Raw genomic sequence first — 20,157 nt, forward strand, 5'->3', positions numbered from 1 at the left:
CTATAACGTTGTCAACCTAAAAGGATTAGCTTTGGGAAATACACTCTGCTTTCTTGCTTCAGTTAGATCACCACATTGATACCACTGGCAGTAGATTCATTTTTACTGTACAGACATGGGAAGAGGTAAAAATGAAGCTACTGCCAGTAGCTGAATATCATACAGCAGCTTACAGACTGGAAAAGGTAAATAACTAGCCTGCTACTGCCAAAAGGTAAGAAAAAACTGCCTACTAGCTCCTCCAAAATAAAATGATGGTTGTATAAGGGGTTATGTAGTTCTTGTCCAGGAACAGTGACTTCCTCTGTCAAACTAACTCTTTAAAAAATAAATGTTTTGTCAGACTCACACCATAAGTCATACGACTTATAAACAATTGCAAAACCATGACAAGTGTAGCAGCTACATCAGCTTCCTTAAGGGAGGAAATGCCAAAGAGAAATGAGAGAGAAGGCAGGAAAGACATACAGAGAAAGAGATGTGATATAACCGAGTGAGAAGTAGAGAGAGTCATACTCTGCCTAGATTAGCACCACTGTGTTTAGCTTGAGGTCCTCTACTCCCACACTCTCCCTTCTCTTCTGCTCTGCTTCCTTCCCTCCATCCCACCCTTCCTGCTTCCACCCACTCATCAATCATCAAAACATTCTTCTAGCTATCCATCAATCCATCATTCAGCTGTCCACATCTGTCCAATCCTGCAGCCATCTCCACCAAAATCTCGCCACTCAAACCAATCAGCCAGCAGAGAAGCACTGGCATCAGCATCACCAGTCAGAGCCACCTGTTCTCCCCCCGCTGAAACCCCCCTCTCCTGTTACATAAAGAGACACTAGCACTGTTGCAATGCAGCATCAGACACTGTTGTGCAACAGCATTAAAAATACCTCAGGGTCAGTGAGGAGGAAAGTTGAAAACAGGATATCAACAGAGTTATTCAGATGCAGAGAATACAAAAACGGAGTCGTGAGTGTCGGTCTGTCTGTCACTCAAAGGTGAAAGCATGCCATTAAGCCCTTGCTTTATTGTGTTTCTTTTTTCTCTGTTTCTCTCTTCAGGCTGAGAGCAATCGATGAACACCTTTATGATTTTTCAATGCCTTCTGACACGCAGGTACATTTTTCAACAATAACCATCTTAGGGACACATTATGAGGCAGACATGGCTCTTAAAAGCAATTGACGTCCTGTCCTGTTTCACAAGGCAAACATGTAAGCATTTAACAGAAGGTGCTGTACGTTGGGAATATATATATAAATATAAATAAAAACGACATATACATTTTACATTAAAGAGTCATTAGAAACTGGGTGAAAATCAATTTGTACATATCACTACCATCAACTCCTATCGCGCTTAATTTAAAGAAGAAGAATTTCCAACGACTGCAGAGTGAATGTGCCTCAGCTATTGTTAAAAACAACCTTAAATCCTAAACATATCCCCTCATAGCAAGGCACAATGTAAAACTGAGTCTTAAGTCTGTTGTCAACACACCCAGTTTTGCAGATACTCTCTTTAATTCCATACAGAAAGCTGCACTAATGCTTCTGCTGCTGTTGGTGGTAGTGCAGCAGCTTAGGCTGTAATAACACCGGCAACAATTGAATAAGAACCACCACGCTCTACTTAAAATCCCCTCAGCCAAATTACAGCTCAAATATTTATAGCTTTTAAAATTCCACTGCACCATCATCACATTTTGTCAACAATCAAGGCTATCTGGAGTTAAAAACTGCCAAATAAAGAGATAAAATCCTTTAACACTGAACCCAAGTCGTTATGTTTCATTAAATCCTCCCAAAAATGTCTTTGCAAATAATTACAGTCAATCAATTTTATTCAGAGCAGAGAAGCCAAACGGAAAAGCAAGTATGCAAGTATCCTCAAAGTGATTGTTAAGACAATGTACATTTTCATGGTGATGTACCCATAACAACAGAAAAGGAGTACATCAGGCCAATCGGTCGATGGAGAAGGATTGTCTTATTAATGAAGTGTGGAGTAGAGCCACTGAGGGCTGTGTATGTCACCAGATTTACAGCGCAGCGGCCCTGTGATTCCCTGCAGCTGTAAAACAATGAGGAGGTGATTGGAGTAAATTGCACTGCAGTTGTCAACCTTGCTACTGCTTACAGCCATTTGATGGTGTCTCTCGCTTACAAACAAATTGTCTCTCTCCTGTGCCCTCGCTCACACATGTACACACAAATACACATTTTTTTTCCCCTCTCCTAACCTCCCACACTCTTTCTCTCATCTCTGCCTGATATTCTGTCTGCCACCTGTTCTTTCAAATGTCAAGAACAATACAGGTACATGACCAACAAGTTACGCCGTAATTAAATGGTCATTGCTCAACCTCATCACTGTCTTTTCCTGTTCTTGCCCTCCTGTCACCCCAACAGTTATGATGCAAAGACTAGTGTCTAACAAAGTACCCATTTTACATTCAGATTCATGTGGATACATGAAAAAGCGAACACATTCCATTTCTCTGTCACATGAACTGAGATGTTTTCTGCAGCACGCTCAGGTGAAGGCCAAATGGCATCAAACACTGACTGCGAAGAATGTGTGAGCGTTTTATTCAAATTATGTAGCCAAGGATAAACAGCGGAATGAATGTTAGCTATCAAAAAGAACTGAAGACTGACATTTTAAAATGACATTTAAACGTCTAATGGGGACTTTCTTTTAATTTATCTGTATCAAAAAAATCCATTGAAAAGACCCAAAACCAACAGAGAAAGTGTCTACAACACACAAGTCTGTAGAGTCACAACACTCGTGGATTGCATTTTTGATTTCTCTTGTATGTTCCTGAACATGCTTTAGAAAGCAGGTCCAGTATGGCTATTTTATGAGTTTTTAATATTTAATGGACTGCAACAGCATTTTATGGCCCATGGACACAATCTGCATCAGGATTTGGCAGCACAGATAATACTTCAAACTACAAATTCACTGTTGGTTTCCATGGGATTTTTGATACATGATTATGTCATGTAGTAGTTCATGACATGTATACTATAAACAGCCAGTGTTGCCAGATTGGATGTTTGTTTTTTCCACCCAATTAGGGTTACTTTTCATTACACTGGGCAAGTTAAAATGATTCTCAGTGGGCTGTGATGGTGATGTGATTTCCACAAATGTAAAATTGGGCTATATTCCAATTAATCAGTCGCCCTGAGGACTTTTGGCCTATATTTCTGATTATTGGGCAGATTCTAGCTCTGATTGGGGTAGTTTGTCAGTCCAACTAGCAAACCTGCATACAGGAAGGGTCTGCAGGAATGCATGAAGAGATAGGGAACTCAGAAACTTAAGAAAACAGTAGATGGGAACATTTGCGAATCTTTGATTGTCATTTAAATTGATTCCCCCATAAAAAATGGAGCTCACCTCCATGCATATACTGCCAGAGTATCATAACAGAACATGCTGAGCAGCATTTTGTTAAAATATGCAAGCAAACATTTGGTCTTTTGGCTATTTTCTTATCTATAATGAACATATCATGCCAACTGCCACTTGCTCTTTTCACCCCTGCTGTTTTTATCAGTTGTAAAAATGTAACAAGTGGGATTTTCATGAGGCTCAGTAGCCTTACTGCCATGCTGATGACAAAGCTAAGCATCACACCAGAACAGGGAAAATCCATAGTAAGAACCAAAGTGTTTCTGCTTCTTAATACAGAACTGTGAGAAATAGCTTTCTGCTTAAAGTGGCACATGGGAGAACGATGGTGGTGGTGTGTAAAATTACATAATGTGAATTAACAACCACGTACACACCACATTTGCACGCACACACTGAGCCAGTTTAATTTTGCACACAGATAATTAATTCATAAAATTTAAATTATACAGACGTGCAAGAAAGCAGTGAGCCTCTAAAATAGAAAAAAAACCATAGGACCTATGAGATCTGTATATCTCCCTGAGCTATTAATGGCATCAGTTATAAGAAGAAGCAAAGGGGGAGAAGATAGAAGCAGGGAGGAGAGATGATAAATGTGAATGAGTGGAGGAATGATAGATGAAAGAATAAGGGAAATGGGGGATTAAAAATGGAGATAGTGAGATAGAAGTAAAGAAGTGCAGAGAATGAGGGGAAACTGGAAGAAACTGTCCATCTTTAAAAAACTAAAAGAGATACAACACACCTCAAGGTAGAAGCAAAGGAGAGAACTGGGAGGTTGCAGAGTGCAGAATTTCTGATATGTGAATTTATGTGAGAATATATGAATTTTTCAGTTACGTCATGAGCCTGATCCCGATGCCAGAAGGGAGGTGGTCTAATGGAAGAGATAGACAAAAATGAGAGTGGGGAAGAGGTGGGAGGTCCAGGGGGGGCTGAATGGGGAATAGATATAAGATGAGGGGAGGGGGATTAAGCGTGGGCGAATGCAACAGAGGCTGATAGACAGCCGGGAATAGAAGACTAATTAATAGTCAAAAACTGCAGGCAGGCAGGTGTGGAGAGGAAACCACAGCAGGAGGAAAGAAATGTAGTGATGGATGGTACTATCCAACTAACAAGACAGGCAGCTTTGGGGTATATCTCTACACATACTGCACTAGTGTATATCACACAGAGGTAAAAGCAGAGATAGCATGGGAAGGGGAGGGTAGGGGAAGATTAGGAGGGGGGGGGGCACAAGTAGGGAGAGAGATAGAAACAGAGATGAAGAGAGACAGAGAAACTCATTATCTGAGGTGAGAAGGGTTTCCTAGGAGATTTGACGTGTATAACCTACAAGAGAGATTTGCTCACGCACGCTCCTGCCATTTCTCCGTGAGACGAAAGCATTCAAGTTAAACCGCAAACAAAGTTTAATTACTCAAATGGCTTATCACACACAGCACCCTCCTCGCACACACCGTTCAACAAACACGATCCCGACCTTGAAAGTTTGCCATGGGTGCGGTTTAGACCACATGCTGTCTGACAAAAGACAAACACACACAGCACTTTGTATGCCTATGCAGCTGCATATCCACCAACACACAACAGAGACACAGCTGTTCATCGTCTAGTTACTATCTGCCCGTCCAAGTCTCACCATGTGTGTGCGACAGTGAAGCGCCTCTGTTTGTGAATGTTGTTGTTGAGCAGCATGCGACGAAGCAGTCGTGGCGAGTTGCGGGGGGAAAGGCGGGGGGAGATGGAGGAGGGAGACCGCCGGTGTCCTCTTGGCCTCTCCGGCTGCAGCAGGTTCTCCCGCAGGATCTTCACCAGGTCTTCATTCAGGCCGGAGTGTTTGGGCATGGGGGGCACTGCCAGGGTGTCCTGGTGGGTCACCCCCATGCCTGCCTGCTGGGCCATGCCTGCCCCCGGCTTCACCACCAACACCACCAGCACTGACCAAATGAATGAACAATTAAGGCAGCAAAAAATAAATCAGAGATAAAGCAATGCAAACGCTAAGCGTATGCTTCTTCTCTGTCACAGTCCACGGATTCCATCAAATTTTAGGAATTTGTAAAAAAAATAAAAAATAAAAAAACATCCAAAAATCCTCTGGATGACAAACTGAAAAGCTCTGCTGGTAATTCCTCACACCAGCAGCTACCTCTGTACAAAAGCAGGGGATATAAAAGAGAAGAAAAATCCCTGGTCTCTTTTTCCCCCCCTTTCCGTCTTTTAAGGAGCCAGCAGATGAACAGAAGCACTGAGGGCTGCTGCCTTTGTCTGCTCTGCAACACTGGATGTCTGCTGTGAAAGAGTGCAAGGGAAAAGATGAGAGGAGGATGGAAGGAGAGAGGGAGGGCGGGATGAGAGAGAGAGAGAGAAAAAAAAAAAAAAGAACAGGGAATTCCGTCTATTCCAGCCCTTTCTCCCCCTGGCCTGCAGGCGAACTCAACACAGTCCAGTGAAATCTAGCCCAGCAAGAGTTTAGCTGAACTAATTCAGTCAATTCAAGCCCAGAACAACAGTCCAGTTCTGTCTGGTTAAAAAAACAAAAATAGTGTTTGATCACCAGTTAAAAGCCTCTGCCCAGTATGACACAACCCAGTAAGGCTTCGTTCAGATCTGTTCTATCCAGTCGGAGCAATTTATCCTTCCTCCCTCTCCCTCGACAGAGAGACTGACTGCTGACTGCAGCCAGTTTATAAGCTACTGATCCTTTGGAGCTGAGCAGAGCGTGAGCATGTGTGAGAGAGTGTTTGAGATTGTGTGTACACACACACACATACACACACACACACACAACAGAGGAGAAAATGAGGAGGTATGAAGAGAAAGATGTTAATCCTGAGTAACAATGTGAAAAAATGTTGTGCGCATGCATGCGTCTGAGAGTCGAGGTACATGCATCTGTGTGGGTGCATTTCTCGATGCAGCAGACCGCACTAAAAGCACCCATTAGTTATTAAGTAGCCCTCAATCCAGACTCTGCTTCAGAGGACATCCTTTTAGGAACAGCAAGTGATGCTGTGCGTACACCTGTATGTGCACATGAGCACAAATTGGATTGGATTTGCATTTTACTAACAATTGCAAGACAATATAGGGAAGACCCTCCGGCTTCTGCCACTCCCTTTCACAGTACTAGTTTTTTAAATGAGGGCAGACACGCTGGTAAATATGAAAACATTGCCTGCTGAATGTAATATGCTACCCCCTAGCCTTTTCCCTCCTCAACCTAGCAACTGGCAACTTATCTGGAATCGAGAACATACCTGCCTCTAACCAGCTTTTAGTCATTCTACTTTCAACTACCAGACAACCTAAAAAAAAAAAATGTACCTCCAGGTGTCAACAATTTTACTGTACCATTTTTATATATCCAGTTTCTACAAGTGCCCGACAGCACACCTAATGTCAAAGCAGTCAAGAGGGGGAACTTTAACTTGGCCCGGCTGCAAACCTAAAGCAACACAATGTATTACGCATTTCTTATCAAGATTAATTATCTACCCAACACAAATGCAAAATTATACAATCAAAGTTTGTCTTTGGCTGTTCTCTGGCATATACTCAAACTAGGATGCAGTGTTTATTAAGCTCTGGGTTAATATAATTTAAGCTCTCCTATTCTAGACATGCAGTCACAAAAAAAAAAGAAAAAGAAAGTGCAGATTAAAACATAATCGGGGGATCACTTCTTGGCTACAGTTCACATTCCAGAGATTCAGGGAAACCAGACTAACCATGCTACCTGCTCTACACAGTTGTTGCACAGTGGTGCTGTGTATGGTAACATCAATATTGCAACATGCACACAAAGACATGGGTATAAGGTTTACAGTTGGCATTTTAGTTTAGCACTAGAATGGTAACTCTATGCCAGAAATGTTAACCTGTTGGTGGCACTACAAGAAAAGTTATTTAGGATACATCATCTAGGAACTATGAATGTGTGTTCCAAACTTTGTGACAATTAACTTCATAGATTTAAAGAGATTTTAATAGGTATGGTATGGTGGTGGTGGTGCTAGATCAAAACTTCAATCACCAAAGTCATTTGAATTCGTCCATTGGGTATCATCAATGTGTGTTAAATATTCTGTGGCAGTCCAATATACAGCATGTCCGGCATTTGCACATCTGGCATGTAATTTGTCCTGCAACTCCCAAATTCTCTCTACAAATTCATATAAGTAAGATAGTTTGAGTTAGTATGTGAGCCACATGGAATGTTTCACTGCAGCATCCTAACAACCACAAAAGCAACACACAACCTACCACCCATAACACCAATGCAGTATTCTATCATAGCAATAATCTTGGAAGACTGTAGTAAACATCCAGCAACCTCCTAACAAACTATCCTTACATGGCAACCTTAGCAATGAGTTAGTGACACTTTGTGTCCATCTGTAGCCAAGCCAACTGCTTTGGCATCACCCAGCATCCGATGCATAGCACCTATAAACCAGCAGAACACATACTTCATAGTACATTCTCAAAATTTAAAAATACATTAATATACCTGTTTTTCAAATTGTTACAATGTTGCACTAATTAAGCATGGTTAAGCAGGTATATGGTGCAGGTAGGGAACATGTTCACTCTCCAACAAGACATAGCATTTACAGTGCTGCAGTTCTATACAAAAGGACTCCAAAAGGAATTATAGTAGGTTTGAATGAGAAAACCGTTAACCTTATCAAAAAGGGGTTGATAGGGGAAAAAATCATTGTAAATAGACAAGTGTTAGCTCTTTTCTATCACCACAAAGACTGAAAAAAGTGCTTTGATACTTGCTGCCAGTACCTCACACTTGGTCGTGTCTTCAAATAAACACAATTGGTGCCCTTGTTGCCACAATAGCAGATCTTACTGGTTGACTGGTAATCCTGTACAAAGGATGGTTGATTTGTTGGGGCTGAACCTGCAGGCACATTACACCCTCACAGTGAAGCTCCTTGTGGGCATGTAAAAAGAAACAGTTGCTGATACCATATATTAGGGACAAAGCAAACATTTGTCTACTCCCTACTTTTTGCTCTTTAGTCTTTATTTCCAACCAAGGATCACATGCTCCCTTATAGTGTGGAAAACCCTTCCGTGAAATTAATTTCAATTAGTTAGAAAAACCCTTAATTTTGAAAAATGCTACATTTTCTGAAGCTGCAATGGTTGGTGCTGTCGGTCTGTCACCATCATCAAAATGCAACCCTTAGTCAAAGACAAGCTGTGGCAGTCAGTCAGACACTTTCAGCCCTGACAGCAATGGAGAACAGTTGGCCTTCATTTGACAGCTTGCAATTCATCATCACCTTACAATAGTCAATGCCATCTTTTAAGCATTTTATTTGTTTTTCTCTCACTTGAACACACCACCATCATGCATCATTACCCTCATTCTTTCCCACTCCTTGTGCTCTCTCTCCTTCCACCTCTCTTCTGCAACTTGTCTTATCGCTTATCTTTTTTTCGTTATAAAACATTTTTTCCCTGTTGCTGCATATGACGTCTATGTACAGTACATTTCCCCCTGGTTACCAGGAGCAACATGGATGGAGAGGGACACGTGGATTTTTCAAGAACTAAACACTGGGTGAATAAAAGCAAAGAAATAGAAGCCAATTAGCATGGCAAACGTATGGTATATGCAGACACTTGAACAGACCCATAACACACAAACATGTACAGTACAGTCCACAACACTGGAAAGAACTGAGGACACAGATAAAAGCACAATGGGCACCAGCCCTGACTACAGCCATTTTTAAAAAATCTATATTACAATTCCTAAACAATGCAGCCCTGGAGTGGCCATAGAAAAAATTAAAACATGTCAAAGCCACTTTTTACTATGTGCAGCACTTGAAATGCTATTGCCTGCAGGCAAGATACAATTCATTTCCAAGGTCATGGGTACAAGAGAGAATTCTTACATTTCTGGTTAAAGGTCCAGTGTTTAGGGATCTCTATTTATAGATTATAGCATGAGAATAACATGAAATAGTATTTAATTATCCAAAAATAAGAATTATTTGTTTATTTAAAATAAGCCTTATATCTACAGATGCCACAGGTTCTCTTGCAGAGTCTGTCAGGCTTAACCACCATATTTATACAGTAGCCCAGAATGGACAAACACTTTGTATAGGTAGGCTATCATCATGTAACTAAGGTGCATCTTAATCCAACACTCACACAACTCATTTAACACCATTAGCTATCCCCTAAATAGTTAGCGCTGTTACATTTGAAATTATTCATGTTAATGCTTCATCCCTTAAATTACTTGGACCCATGCCCACTGACCAAACTAAGTCAGATACTGACTGCTTATCAAAATCACACTATGTTGCCAAGTGAATGAATTCCTCCATGTATAAATATCAATAAGCTGAAATATCCTGTAGTCTTCCTTTATACCAACTACATTACTGTGCATGACAGTACTGGTGCTGGAAGAAGAAGAGATTTTGCAGCTATTTCTCTGTAAATATAGCATGCACTGGGGAAATTTATTGCTTTGATTGACATTTTAAATTTACCTTCAACACTAATTGGACATCCATATAAAATGGGAATGCAATTTCCCTTTAATGTTGATTTTATAGTTTTGTTCTTGGTTGGTGCACTTGGTAGCTTATGGCATCCAAAAATAAGAATATGTGGACATAAAACATGCATCGAATAATACTTCAAGCAGGTTTTTTGAAGTCCTGGAATTGTCATTCCAGGGCTTCGTACTAAACAGAAAGTTTGGGCAGGGTTTTTGTTGCAGTCTCCAGCAAAAAATCTGATACACCAAACTTTCCCCACTTGAAACTTGAAACACCTGACTGTTAAATGTAATTCAATAGTCTTTTGTGCAATATAATGCAGTCTAATCTGACAAATACACACCCGAAGGTTAAAAGAAAAAAATGTACACCGGAATGAATCAGCACCTCTCTGGGCTCAACAAACTGACCATTATATGCTTCACAAATGAAGTATTCTGTGTAGGTGTTAATGATATAGTCTCAAACCTTGTGCATTATGTACTAGCCTAGAGGATATAGAGCAGATGTATGATTCATACATTATCTGAAGACAATAATAGAGCAGATACCTCAACTTCTGCATGCACAGAAGGAAACTGAATATAAGACTATTTAGTTTTATTTGTATTCATCTTCATACATAATTCAGCTCTGACTAAGTTTTGATAAATGTCTAAACACTTTAATTTCCCATTTGTGTTCTTCGAACATATAAAACAAAACTTAGATTGAAAAATGATAGCGGAACACTGTTGGTGCTCATTGCCTACAAATTCCTTGCAAAATATTGTTTCATCTTGGCAGATTTGATGCCTTGCTTTTGGCAGCACACAGCATGCCGTCACCTCTCTGAGCACAGTCTGGAGTCTGGGTTGTTATTGGCAAAGGGTTCTCCGCATGACACTTGACAATCAAATCCGTGCACTTAATTTCTTATTATGTCAAAGGATGTCTAAGATGATGATTTATTACATGTATCTATTGCTATTGTTACCACTTACATAGATTCAATTTGTTGGTTCAATCCCCAGAACCGGCAGGATAAATCTGGGTTAGGAAAGTGAAAAAGCGGCACTTGCCACTCCCTTATCATCGCCCCTGAGGTTCCCTTGAGCAAGGCCCTTAACCCCAAAAGCTCCAGTGGACTTTGTTAATGGCTTTATACAGACCACTCAAAGCACTTTACAACACTTATCACATTCACCCATTTACACACATATTAATACACTGACGGCAGAGGCTCCCATGCAAGGTGCCAACTGCTCATCAGCAGTACTACATACAGCAATCATCTCAATGATACAAAGCTCACCCATATACACAATCACACACCGGTGGCACAACCATTAGAGGCACTTTGGGGATCAGTATCTTGCCCAAGGACACTTTGACTGGCTGGATGAAGCTGAGAATCGGTTAAAAATGGTCTAGGTAACATGTAAAAGGTGATGTGACACTGCTGAAATAATATTTAATAGGAGGAGACAAGCAAGGAGCTAATGGGGGGATCTGAAAGGATGATTTAAATTCAGGTTTCTCTACAATTCAATGTCTTTACCAGCCATTATATTACTAACAGACACAATGCATCCAAACCTTGATGAAGCTCTGCCTCCCTCATGTGGACATTTTCTACCACTGTGAGATTTAGAAACGGGTTACAGGAACAGTGTGAATAATTGTGGACCTTTTTCCTTCTTCTTGTTCTATGAATACTGTAATTGTACATTTATATTTTTATGCTTTCACCCAGAGTTACTAACACTGCTGCACAATATCCATGATTAAGTAAACACCATCAAAACAAATGAAGAAGAACATATGGGTGCAATCAAATTACCCCAGTGATTAGCTGCTGACCATAAATTTTAAAAAGGTACTGCAGAGAAAAAATAAATGCACTGGACTAACAAACTTTAACTCACTCTGGTGCACAAATAACCATGTTCAAAAGGGCAAATCATACTTTCCGTGGAGGCATTTTTATTGCAATTTAGTCCCTGAGCACTTGTAAAATGGACTGTGTGTTTTCAGAAAAACATCTCAGCCTCCCTCCAAATAAATTGGTATTGAAATCTTGTAAATTTAAACACAGTTACAAGATTTCACCAACAACTTCAGCAAACCCCTTCTTAAACCCTATTTTATACATAAAAACATTTTTGTTATAGCTGCCACAAAGAACGTGGGGCAAAACATATTCATACAATTCAGAAAAGTGAGACCATCCATCAGTATTTAGAGGTATAAAAACACCTTCTTGATGTCCTACATTGTCAGATGTGATATCAATGCTCAACATGCTCTTTTGTATACAGGAAATTTCCAGAAATATAAACACCATGAATTAAAATATCAAATATCAAGCACAGAGTTAGTTTTATATTTGTGACCAATAGATGGCAGCAGTTGATTAGAAAAAAAATCTACAATAAAGTCATCACAAAGGCAAACCAAACTACACTGATGTTTATTTAAACCACGAAGAGGCAAGTTAATACAGCTATAACAGTGATGTAATGTGTGTGTTTATGCCGTTACACTTGTGTTAGTCTTTGATATGACATCGACTCTTCAGGGCTCATCTCCATCTTCCATCTAATTTCCTGAGAATTTGAGTTACATCAACTGTTTACTTTTATCATGACCAAGCAGTGCTGTTAAATAGCACTGTGTTTTCCTCCCTTTGAGCAGTGACATTTTTCTTTATAGTTTTAACATTTAAGGAGGTCTGGCTTCGGATGACTCACAGCCTGAGATGAAAGCAGTCGGCCTTGCACATGCAAAATGGAGCCAGTCCACTTTTCTGAACCAAAAAAAAAAGTGGGAAACAAACTGTACTGTAGATTGAATGTGAATTTTTATTATTATTTATTTATTTATTTTTTAAAGAAGGACAGTGTGGTGCAAGAAAATGGCAAGATGTGGCACTAGTCCACAAATGAGCCATGGTGCTTCGGTGTGCAGACAGAGCTGAAGGGGGCAAAACAAAACCTGCTTGTATCATCAAAACAAAACCCTTTGAAACACACACCAACAGTGCTGAATTTGGAGATACAGAATGCCTTTCTACACTGAAATGTTCCGTTCTTATTTCTATTCATGAATCTGACGGTTCTGTTTTTGTTTTCTTTAGTCTGAAACTCTGGACAGCAAGTACATCATCTATCCCTGTCTGACTAAACATCTTCTTTACCCTACTTTTCCTGTTCATTTCAAATCATTGTATTTGTACCTTTTCTCCCCATTATCATCCATTACCTCATCTTCCTGCTGATCTTTACAGCTGGTCTCTCAGCCACTGTGGGGTTATCTCATGGACAGTTAGTTGCCTAGCACAGCTGTCATCGTGACCCTGATACGGACTGTGGTCCAATTCCCTCCCTCCCTCCCTCCCACCGATGGTCAAAGGTCACATATTCTGCCACATACACATTGTTGAATTACAAATGACAGAACGGCTGTGGTAAAACTGGATTATTCTGTAAATAATAGGCAGCCCACGTTACAGTTTGAGATGTGCAGATCTAAAAAAAATAGATTTGTAATTAGGTTGCTTCTGCCTGTGGGCACTAAATAAGTAATGGGTTGTGTTTTCACATTCATCATTACGAAATCAAATGCATTGATGCTTCCTGAAAAGGCAGAAGCAACATTTAAGTATCTGATATCCAGCACTAACTCCAATGGCTCAAAATTAAGGCCGACATGTAACAGAGTCAGGAGAAAGGGAAAATAATAGAGCTAAAAATATATATATATATTCAAAGAGCATCTATTCCTGCTACTGACACTGTCCTGATCATCACTGCAATTCTCTATGTATTATGAGTCGAAGCCAACGTGCGTCAAGGCTGAATGACCTAGTAAGCTAAAACTTCAGGGAGTCCTCAGTTATTACTGGGTTCATGGCCAGAGAAAGAAGTAATACAGACCCTGGCCAGAATCCATTAGCATACACCGCTGGTACGTTTGATTAAATGCGTGCATGTGAACGTGCGTGCCATTGAATGGCAGCCTTTGTGTATCTGTCTTGTGTTCAGTTGCATTTATTTTGGAGTATTGCAATAGTGGTTATTTATTGTGCTGCAGTCTGGTGTGCACACAGCATGCCATGATGAGAGGAAATGGGCTGGGGAGATGCAGAACATGGGGTATGGACGAGTGTGAGGGAGGAAAGCGAACGGAGCTGCTTGCCAAGTAAGAGAGGAGCTCAGAGTAGGCTGCAACTCACACCGGGTGACAGTAAATGAAAGTGGATGAATACAAATGACCACAGGGATAAAAAAAGAGAGGCTGAGAGGTGATGAGGGGAGAGAGGAGGCCAGGAAGAGTGGAGTAGCTCAAGAAATAGAGCAAACCCAGGAAGTCTGTACCTGGACTTGTGTGTCTCTTTGTGTGTACTGTATGAATGTCAATGCATCTATTTATATGTGCTTCCTTTTGGGACACATTTATATATGCATGCTTATGCTTCTTTGCGTTAGCAGGAAATACCATAGTTTTATGTATGTGGTGGATATGAATGGAGGCTGTGTGTTGCATGTTAGAGATGAAGATAAGGTTTAGATACTCCAGAGGTTTAGGTCAATTCAGTGGTTTGATGATGGTGGAAGACACTGATAATGTTAGTGACCTTTTTTCCCTCCTTATCTGAATTTCAATTTAATAAAGGATGGGATGTTTTAAACCTCATCTTTTGTACATAATCAATATTTAAGTACAGTTCCTTGTATATAAGGTAAACACTACACATATCTAATCCACACAAGAGAGCACACTCCAGATCAACACAAAGAAATGACTATGCTCATTACAAACAATCTGTTAAATGAGGTAAGCGTATGGCTCATTTAGGACGGGGCTATTAGGGGGATGATGCTGGGATTTGCAGACATGGGTGTGGAGTGGCCACCGATGCATGATGAGAGGGGAATTGCTCCTCAAAATTGACACTGAATTATTAATGAGAAAATACATGCTAATCTCCACTTTCCAATATAACACATGGGTGATTCTCAGCAGTTGTTGAAGTTCACTGAATGTTCACTAGACTTCAAAAGTAAAACTTTTTTTGAATGATATGGGTACCAGTATGTTCTCAATCTCTTTTACACTGTGTACCAAATCACATCACTTGAGACAATTCATCAGACTTTGAACAACTCGTTTCACATATAATACTGTGAGAGAGAGTCAAGTCACAACTCAGGGAAGCCAAGTCACCAGAATAATAAAGACTTTTATTTGATGGAGTGTAAATAAAAGCCTGAGGTGCTTTGCAAAAGCATCTGAAGGTTCACTGCCAAGCATCATGTTATTCATAACCTACGACACAGGTGGAGGTTTACCCATTTTCCAGTGGCTGTTGATGTTGGCCGTACACCCCTTGCCCCTCTCAATTGGTCACCGAAAATGACCTGCTACTAGCCATTTGTTCTGGCCATTTGTTCTGTCTATCTCATCATTTCATTCAACATTAATAAAAAGTCTTAGCAACTTTCCCACACAGTACTTTCCAAGAGCTGGAAGCAGACTTGTGTCGGTGCAGCTTGCCTTCAAGGATAGTGTTAATCAACTTGACATTTGAGACATTCTGATACAGGAACACAATGTCACAGCAGGAAAAGCAAAGCCGTGAATAATAAAACAATAATGGATTAACTCCATTTAGCTGCCTCAGTTTCAGAGCTCTAGTACTGTGTATGCTGGCTCATTGTCACACTGTCATGGCTTACAGTGACACACATCATTGTTATTTTAACACCTGTGCTTCTCCTATTATGACAAGTCAAAGTGTCTGCTGTGAAGTCAGTCCTATTAATAGTTTAATTTGGATCTAATGATTATAATCCTTCAATTCTAAATGAAGAATGACATGATAGAATTGCATAACAATGTAATTTATACAATAAAGTTTGTTGTTTCCATAGGCAAGCTTTCAACCTAAGATAATGATGGAAACTTGTTCAACAAGGTGGAAAAATAAAACAGAAGAGCTGTTTCCAAACTTAAAGCCGATCAGTGTTGAGTTTGCTCTCATTATCCCGCGAATTAAAACGAGAATTTCCACAGAACTCTGTTTGCTGTTTGAGCTTGTCGAGTGAACAGCACTGAAACTCAGGCTGACATTTCCCAGAAACATAGGCACAGTATGATAACATTCAGAAATTGAACATGCAATATAAGGATTCTCTGCTGAAAAGACATTGATTATTCTAAATTAGTCTAAGACATATGATCTTTTTATGTCTCATATACTTCATCTTTCCTTCAAAATTTTAAATGGACTATCCTAATCTTCTGCAGACAATCATGTCTGATCTTTTTCTTCCATAGACTACAGATCTGGAAATGAAGTAAAGTGACTCAACAACTGGACAGTCATGTTATTCATATTTGCAGTGAGGACAGACTCATGATACATCAGGCTGGTTTGGTACGGATTCAGACCTCACACAGTTTCACTGCCCAGCTCAGCCACCACAGAGAGAGACAGAAAGAAAGCCTTGAATCTCAAGCAAACATATTAATCTTTCACACACCCACGCAATAGTGTGGCACATGTTTTGACACCGGCCAAAGAAAAGCACTTCCATCAACAGTTTCCAAGCCACACTGGCCTAACAAAGAGCACAGTGGAAGACCGCGGGAACTGCTAAGTGATGGGAATAAAAGTGAGGCAAATGGGAAAATAAAAGTTCAAAGATATTTTATTTCTGCTGATCTCATCATAGCGGAGAAAATGAGGGCAGTCAGGGAGACCAACACAATTTTAATGTTATTCCCTAGGAGACTTTTTTAAATTCACTACTTTGTTGCTTAAATCTTGCGTTATGTTTATCTGTTAAAAATGCAAAGACAGCCTTGTGATTTCTGTGCTTTGTTGTATTTTTATGGAAAACATAATCATCTAAATTCCAGATAAAATCACCCTGAAACTTTTAGAACTTCCCATCAGATTGCAATAATTACTGGCTGTATGAAAGACCACAGTAGCTCCTTCACAATTCATGTACTTTTTGTAAATCAATATGGTGTGTGCACAATAATAACTCTAATTTACCAGGATTATGTAGAGAGAGCCGAGGTTACTCAAAAAATTTCAAGCAAGTTTAAGCTTACTTTACCCGTGTTATCATGTTTAAGCTCTAAAGTTTCTAATGTATAAATGCATAACCAAGAGCGGGATTTTGTGTGTTTTTGGATGAAAGGTTTGGATGGATATTTGAGCCATTTTAATTTAGATCATGTTCATTAAGGTTCATTTGACACAATAATTATACTGAATTAAATTCTACAAAGTAATGATGTGAGGACCATTGAGGAAGTCAGACGCAGAATTTTATATTTATAGTAATTCTGGCACAATCTCTTTTTCCCATCAATTCATTGGCTTCTATTACTGAACGAGAAAAGGTGATTATTTTAGTTACTGAACATATTCCCTGCCAACTTACAAAAGAAAGCAACAAAACAAAATTGTGCCAACAGACAGTTTTTCATCTCATCTTTCTCTCGCCAACTGAACCAAACATAAAAATTTGATTTGCTACATCGTACGAACATTTTTATACAGACATCCAGCTTGTAATAGACAAAAAGAACCCATGTATTTATACTGTACAGATAGCTAGGATGCCTGAGGTTCATGGTTTCATATAGCTGCATATCACCAGTAGGACTTAGGGACGGACAATGTTTTACTGACTGAGTAATCAAATTTAGAGTGAGATCATAATCTGGGTGTTGGTCAACATGGTCATGTATTCAGGCCACCAAGATGTGGGAAATCATTTGGGTTTACTGTAGTTCTTCAGCATAACAGTAAAAAATGTAGTTCAAAAGCTTAGACTTACTTCTTATAAGTGGTATGCATGTGTGACTTCATTTGTAAACAATCTAAGGCTAAAATACCATACAGATGACAGAAATAGTCCATAGTAGACATTAAGAGGGACTAACAATTTAATAATGTATAAGATTCAAAAACATTTTTTAAAACATATTCTAAAATAAGAGCAAATACTTAATCTCCTGGAGAATATCTGTCACTGTGCTGTGGAAACTGACATTTCTACAATACTCTAGTCTAATACATACTAATACTAACATGGCTGTGCCTGATGACCATTGAGGTTAAGTCACAAGCACCTAATGCATGTGGCATGAGCCGATAAAGGTAGAAAATGAGTCATACTTCTGTTTTCAGTTAATTAATGTTCCACATATTAAGTTGCTGCATATTATGTTATGTTCTTTTTGGCATGTTTGTATGTGAATACACAAAGTCTACCTGTGCTCAGTGTTATTATCTCAGTTGCCTGCCGTCATGAGGAGATAATATGGAAATGAATGGGTCGTCTGGGACGCCTAGAAGCCAACAGGTTTTTGATCATCATATTTCTCCCGAGGCAGAAATATGAGAAAACGTAATGTTTCTCTACTGCAGGATCAAGCATCCTCAACTCCCTTACGATATACTGATTCCATATATGATACCATCCTAGAGGCACCACAGATGCTTTAATCTATTGCTAATGCTCACTGCAGCAATATCCACACATCATCATGATTGTTTTCCATGTTTTCTACATGTAGCTGTCCCGCTCATAGCTTTTCCACAGACCACTACAATATCTGCCCTAGCCCCTGATTCTTCCTAGCCTCAGAGTGCAGCATCATCCGCTCTACTTCCCACTGTTCCTCTCCACTCTCCTCCAGCCTCGTGTGCCTCCCAATATGCCCTCTGTTACTGTGGCCCCAGTAGACATGTGTGGTGTGACCCTGTCTAAACCTGATGGTGTTAGTGGCGGTGATAGAGGAGAGGAGTGGACTGTGGGGGTGAGGCTCTTTGTCCTCTCCACTGTCCACTCCTCTGTGCTCCCTTTAGGAGAAAACATGTGCCAGTGCCTCCCTACATATGTCAACTCTTCTCTCAGATGAACATGAACCAGCCACAAGCACCAGATACCTACTGTACATACCTGCTGAGCTCTTGTTGTTTTGCTTTTGAGCTGGACTAGTGTGTATACAGTACTGTATTATAATTTTAATTAAGAAACTTATGGCTTTTTATTAAAAATGTTGGAATGCTTGATTGTCAAAGATTTTGTTTGCAAGGAGTTAAAGATGGTTAGCTTAGCCTTGCATAAAGAAACAGGGGAAAACATCTAACCTTGTTCTGTGCAAGTAAAAAAAACGGAAAAAACAAACAAACAACCAACACAAATTATTATATTATGTTATATTATATTATGTTATATTATATTTTGTTTATTACATGCAATTTTCTTACTGCTAATGCAACCGAGTACTGGCCAGAAGAGCTAATGTTGTTTGAACTACAGATTATACCTTATTTGTTGTATGCCCATCTCTAAGGACAGCAAAAGATAATGCGAAACGCAGACATGAAAGTGGTTTCGATCTTCTTACCCGACTCTTTACAAGAAAGCAAATAAGCTTGTTTCCCAAAATGTCAAAGGATTAAATATTGATAGTGGATTATCTAGTATTAGGCAAGCTTTAGAGGGAGTTGTTTTGGGACCAATCATCCTATTGCAAGGGCACAAACTGGGACATGCAGGGTTCTTTACTACACATATACTTACTGTTGCTCTGAGGCTCTCTTGGCAAACCTAGGACCCTCACAAGGTCTCCCAAAGTTCTCACTCACAATGTTAGGAGTTATGATCTCAGTGACTGAATATTATTTGAGATTCATAATCCTAAACCTAAAGTATTTAGTAAAGTAGTATTTTACAGAGACACCAACAAACTTAAAAAGAAAGTAGAATGATGTAGCAAGACAGGCAATAAAAGAGGACAGAAAAGTACAAAACAGAAAAGAAAAGTCAGAGTTTGTAACTTCACAGGCAGGGGAAGTAGAGTGCTCACACTCATGCCGCATAGAGAAACACTACAGCCCCTTCAAATTCACCCTGTTCCCTTTTCTGTGCTTGTTACTGAAGAGTCACTTAAGGCTCTGAGCTCTGCTCCACTTTCATCTCTTCAGTGGTGTATCAGGCATTTAGCTGTCTCTCACCACTTCAGATAACAACTGCATCTCTCAATGGGCCCCTTACTGCCTCTCTGATGTATAGTATATCCATGTACAGTACGATAGTTTTGGCAGGGTCATAATTTATTCATATGCTTTGCTCTTAGCCCTTTTTGTGAATAGTCTGTGCTTGAG

General features: G+C 39.8%; 1 protein-coding gene across 6 annotated transcripts in view; it reads right to left on the minus strand.

The window, feature by feature from the left end:
- Positions 1-20,157, minus strand: part of pde4d (phosphodiesterase 4D, cAMP-specific) — a 159,549-nt gene that overhangs the window by 82,104 nt on the left and 57,288 nt on the right. The window contains exon 1 of one of the 6 annotated variants that reach the window (XM_019259893.2): positions 5,072-5,766. The exons of the other annotated variants lie outside the window; for them this stretch is intronic. Within the exon in view, the coding sequence (XP_019115438.1) occupies positions 5,072-5,334 (263 nt within the window). The 5' untranslated portion in view covers positions 5,335-5,766. Of the gene's footprint in view, positions 1-5,071; positions 5,767-20,157 lie in introns of those variants that run through there. 6 annotated transcript variants of the gene reach the window in all.

This window comes from Larimichthys crocea, chromosome III (genome assembly GCF_000972845.2).
Source record: "Larimichthys crocea isolate SSNF chromosome III, L_crocea_2.0, whole genome shotgun sequence".
Taxonomy (NCBI): domain Eukaryota; kingdom Metazoa; phylum Chordata; class Actinopteri; family Sciaenidae; genus Larimichthys; species Larimichthys crocea.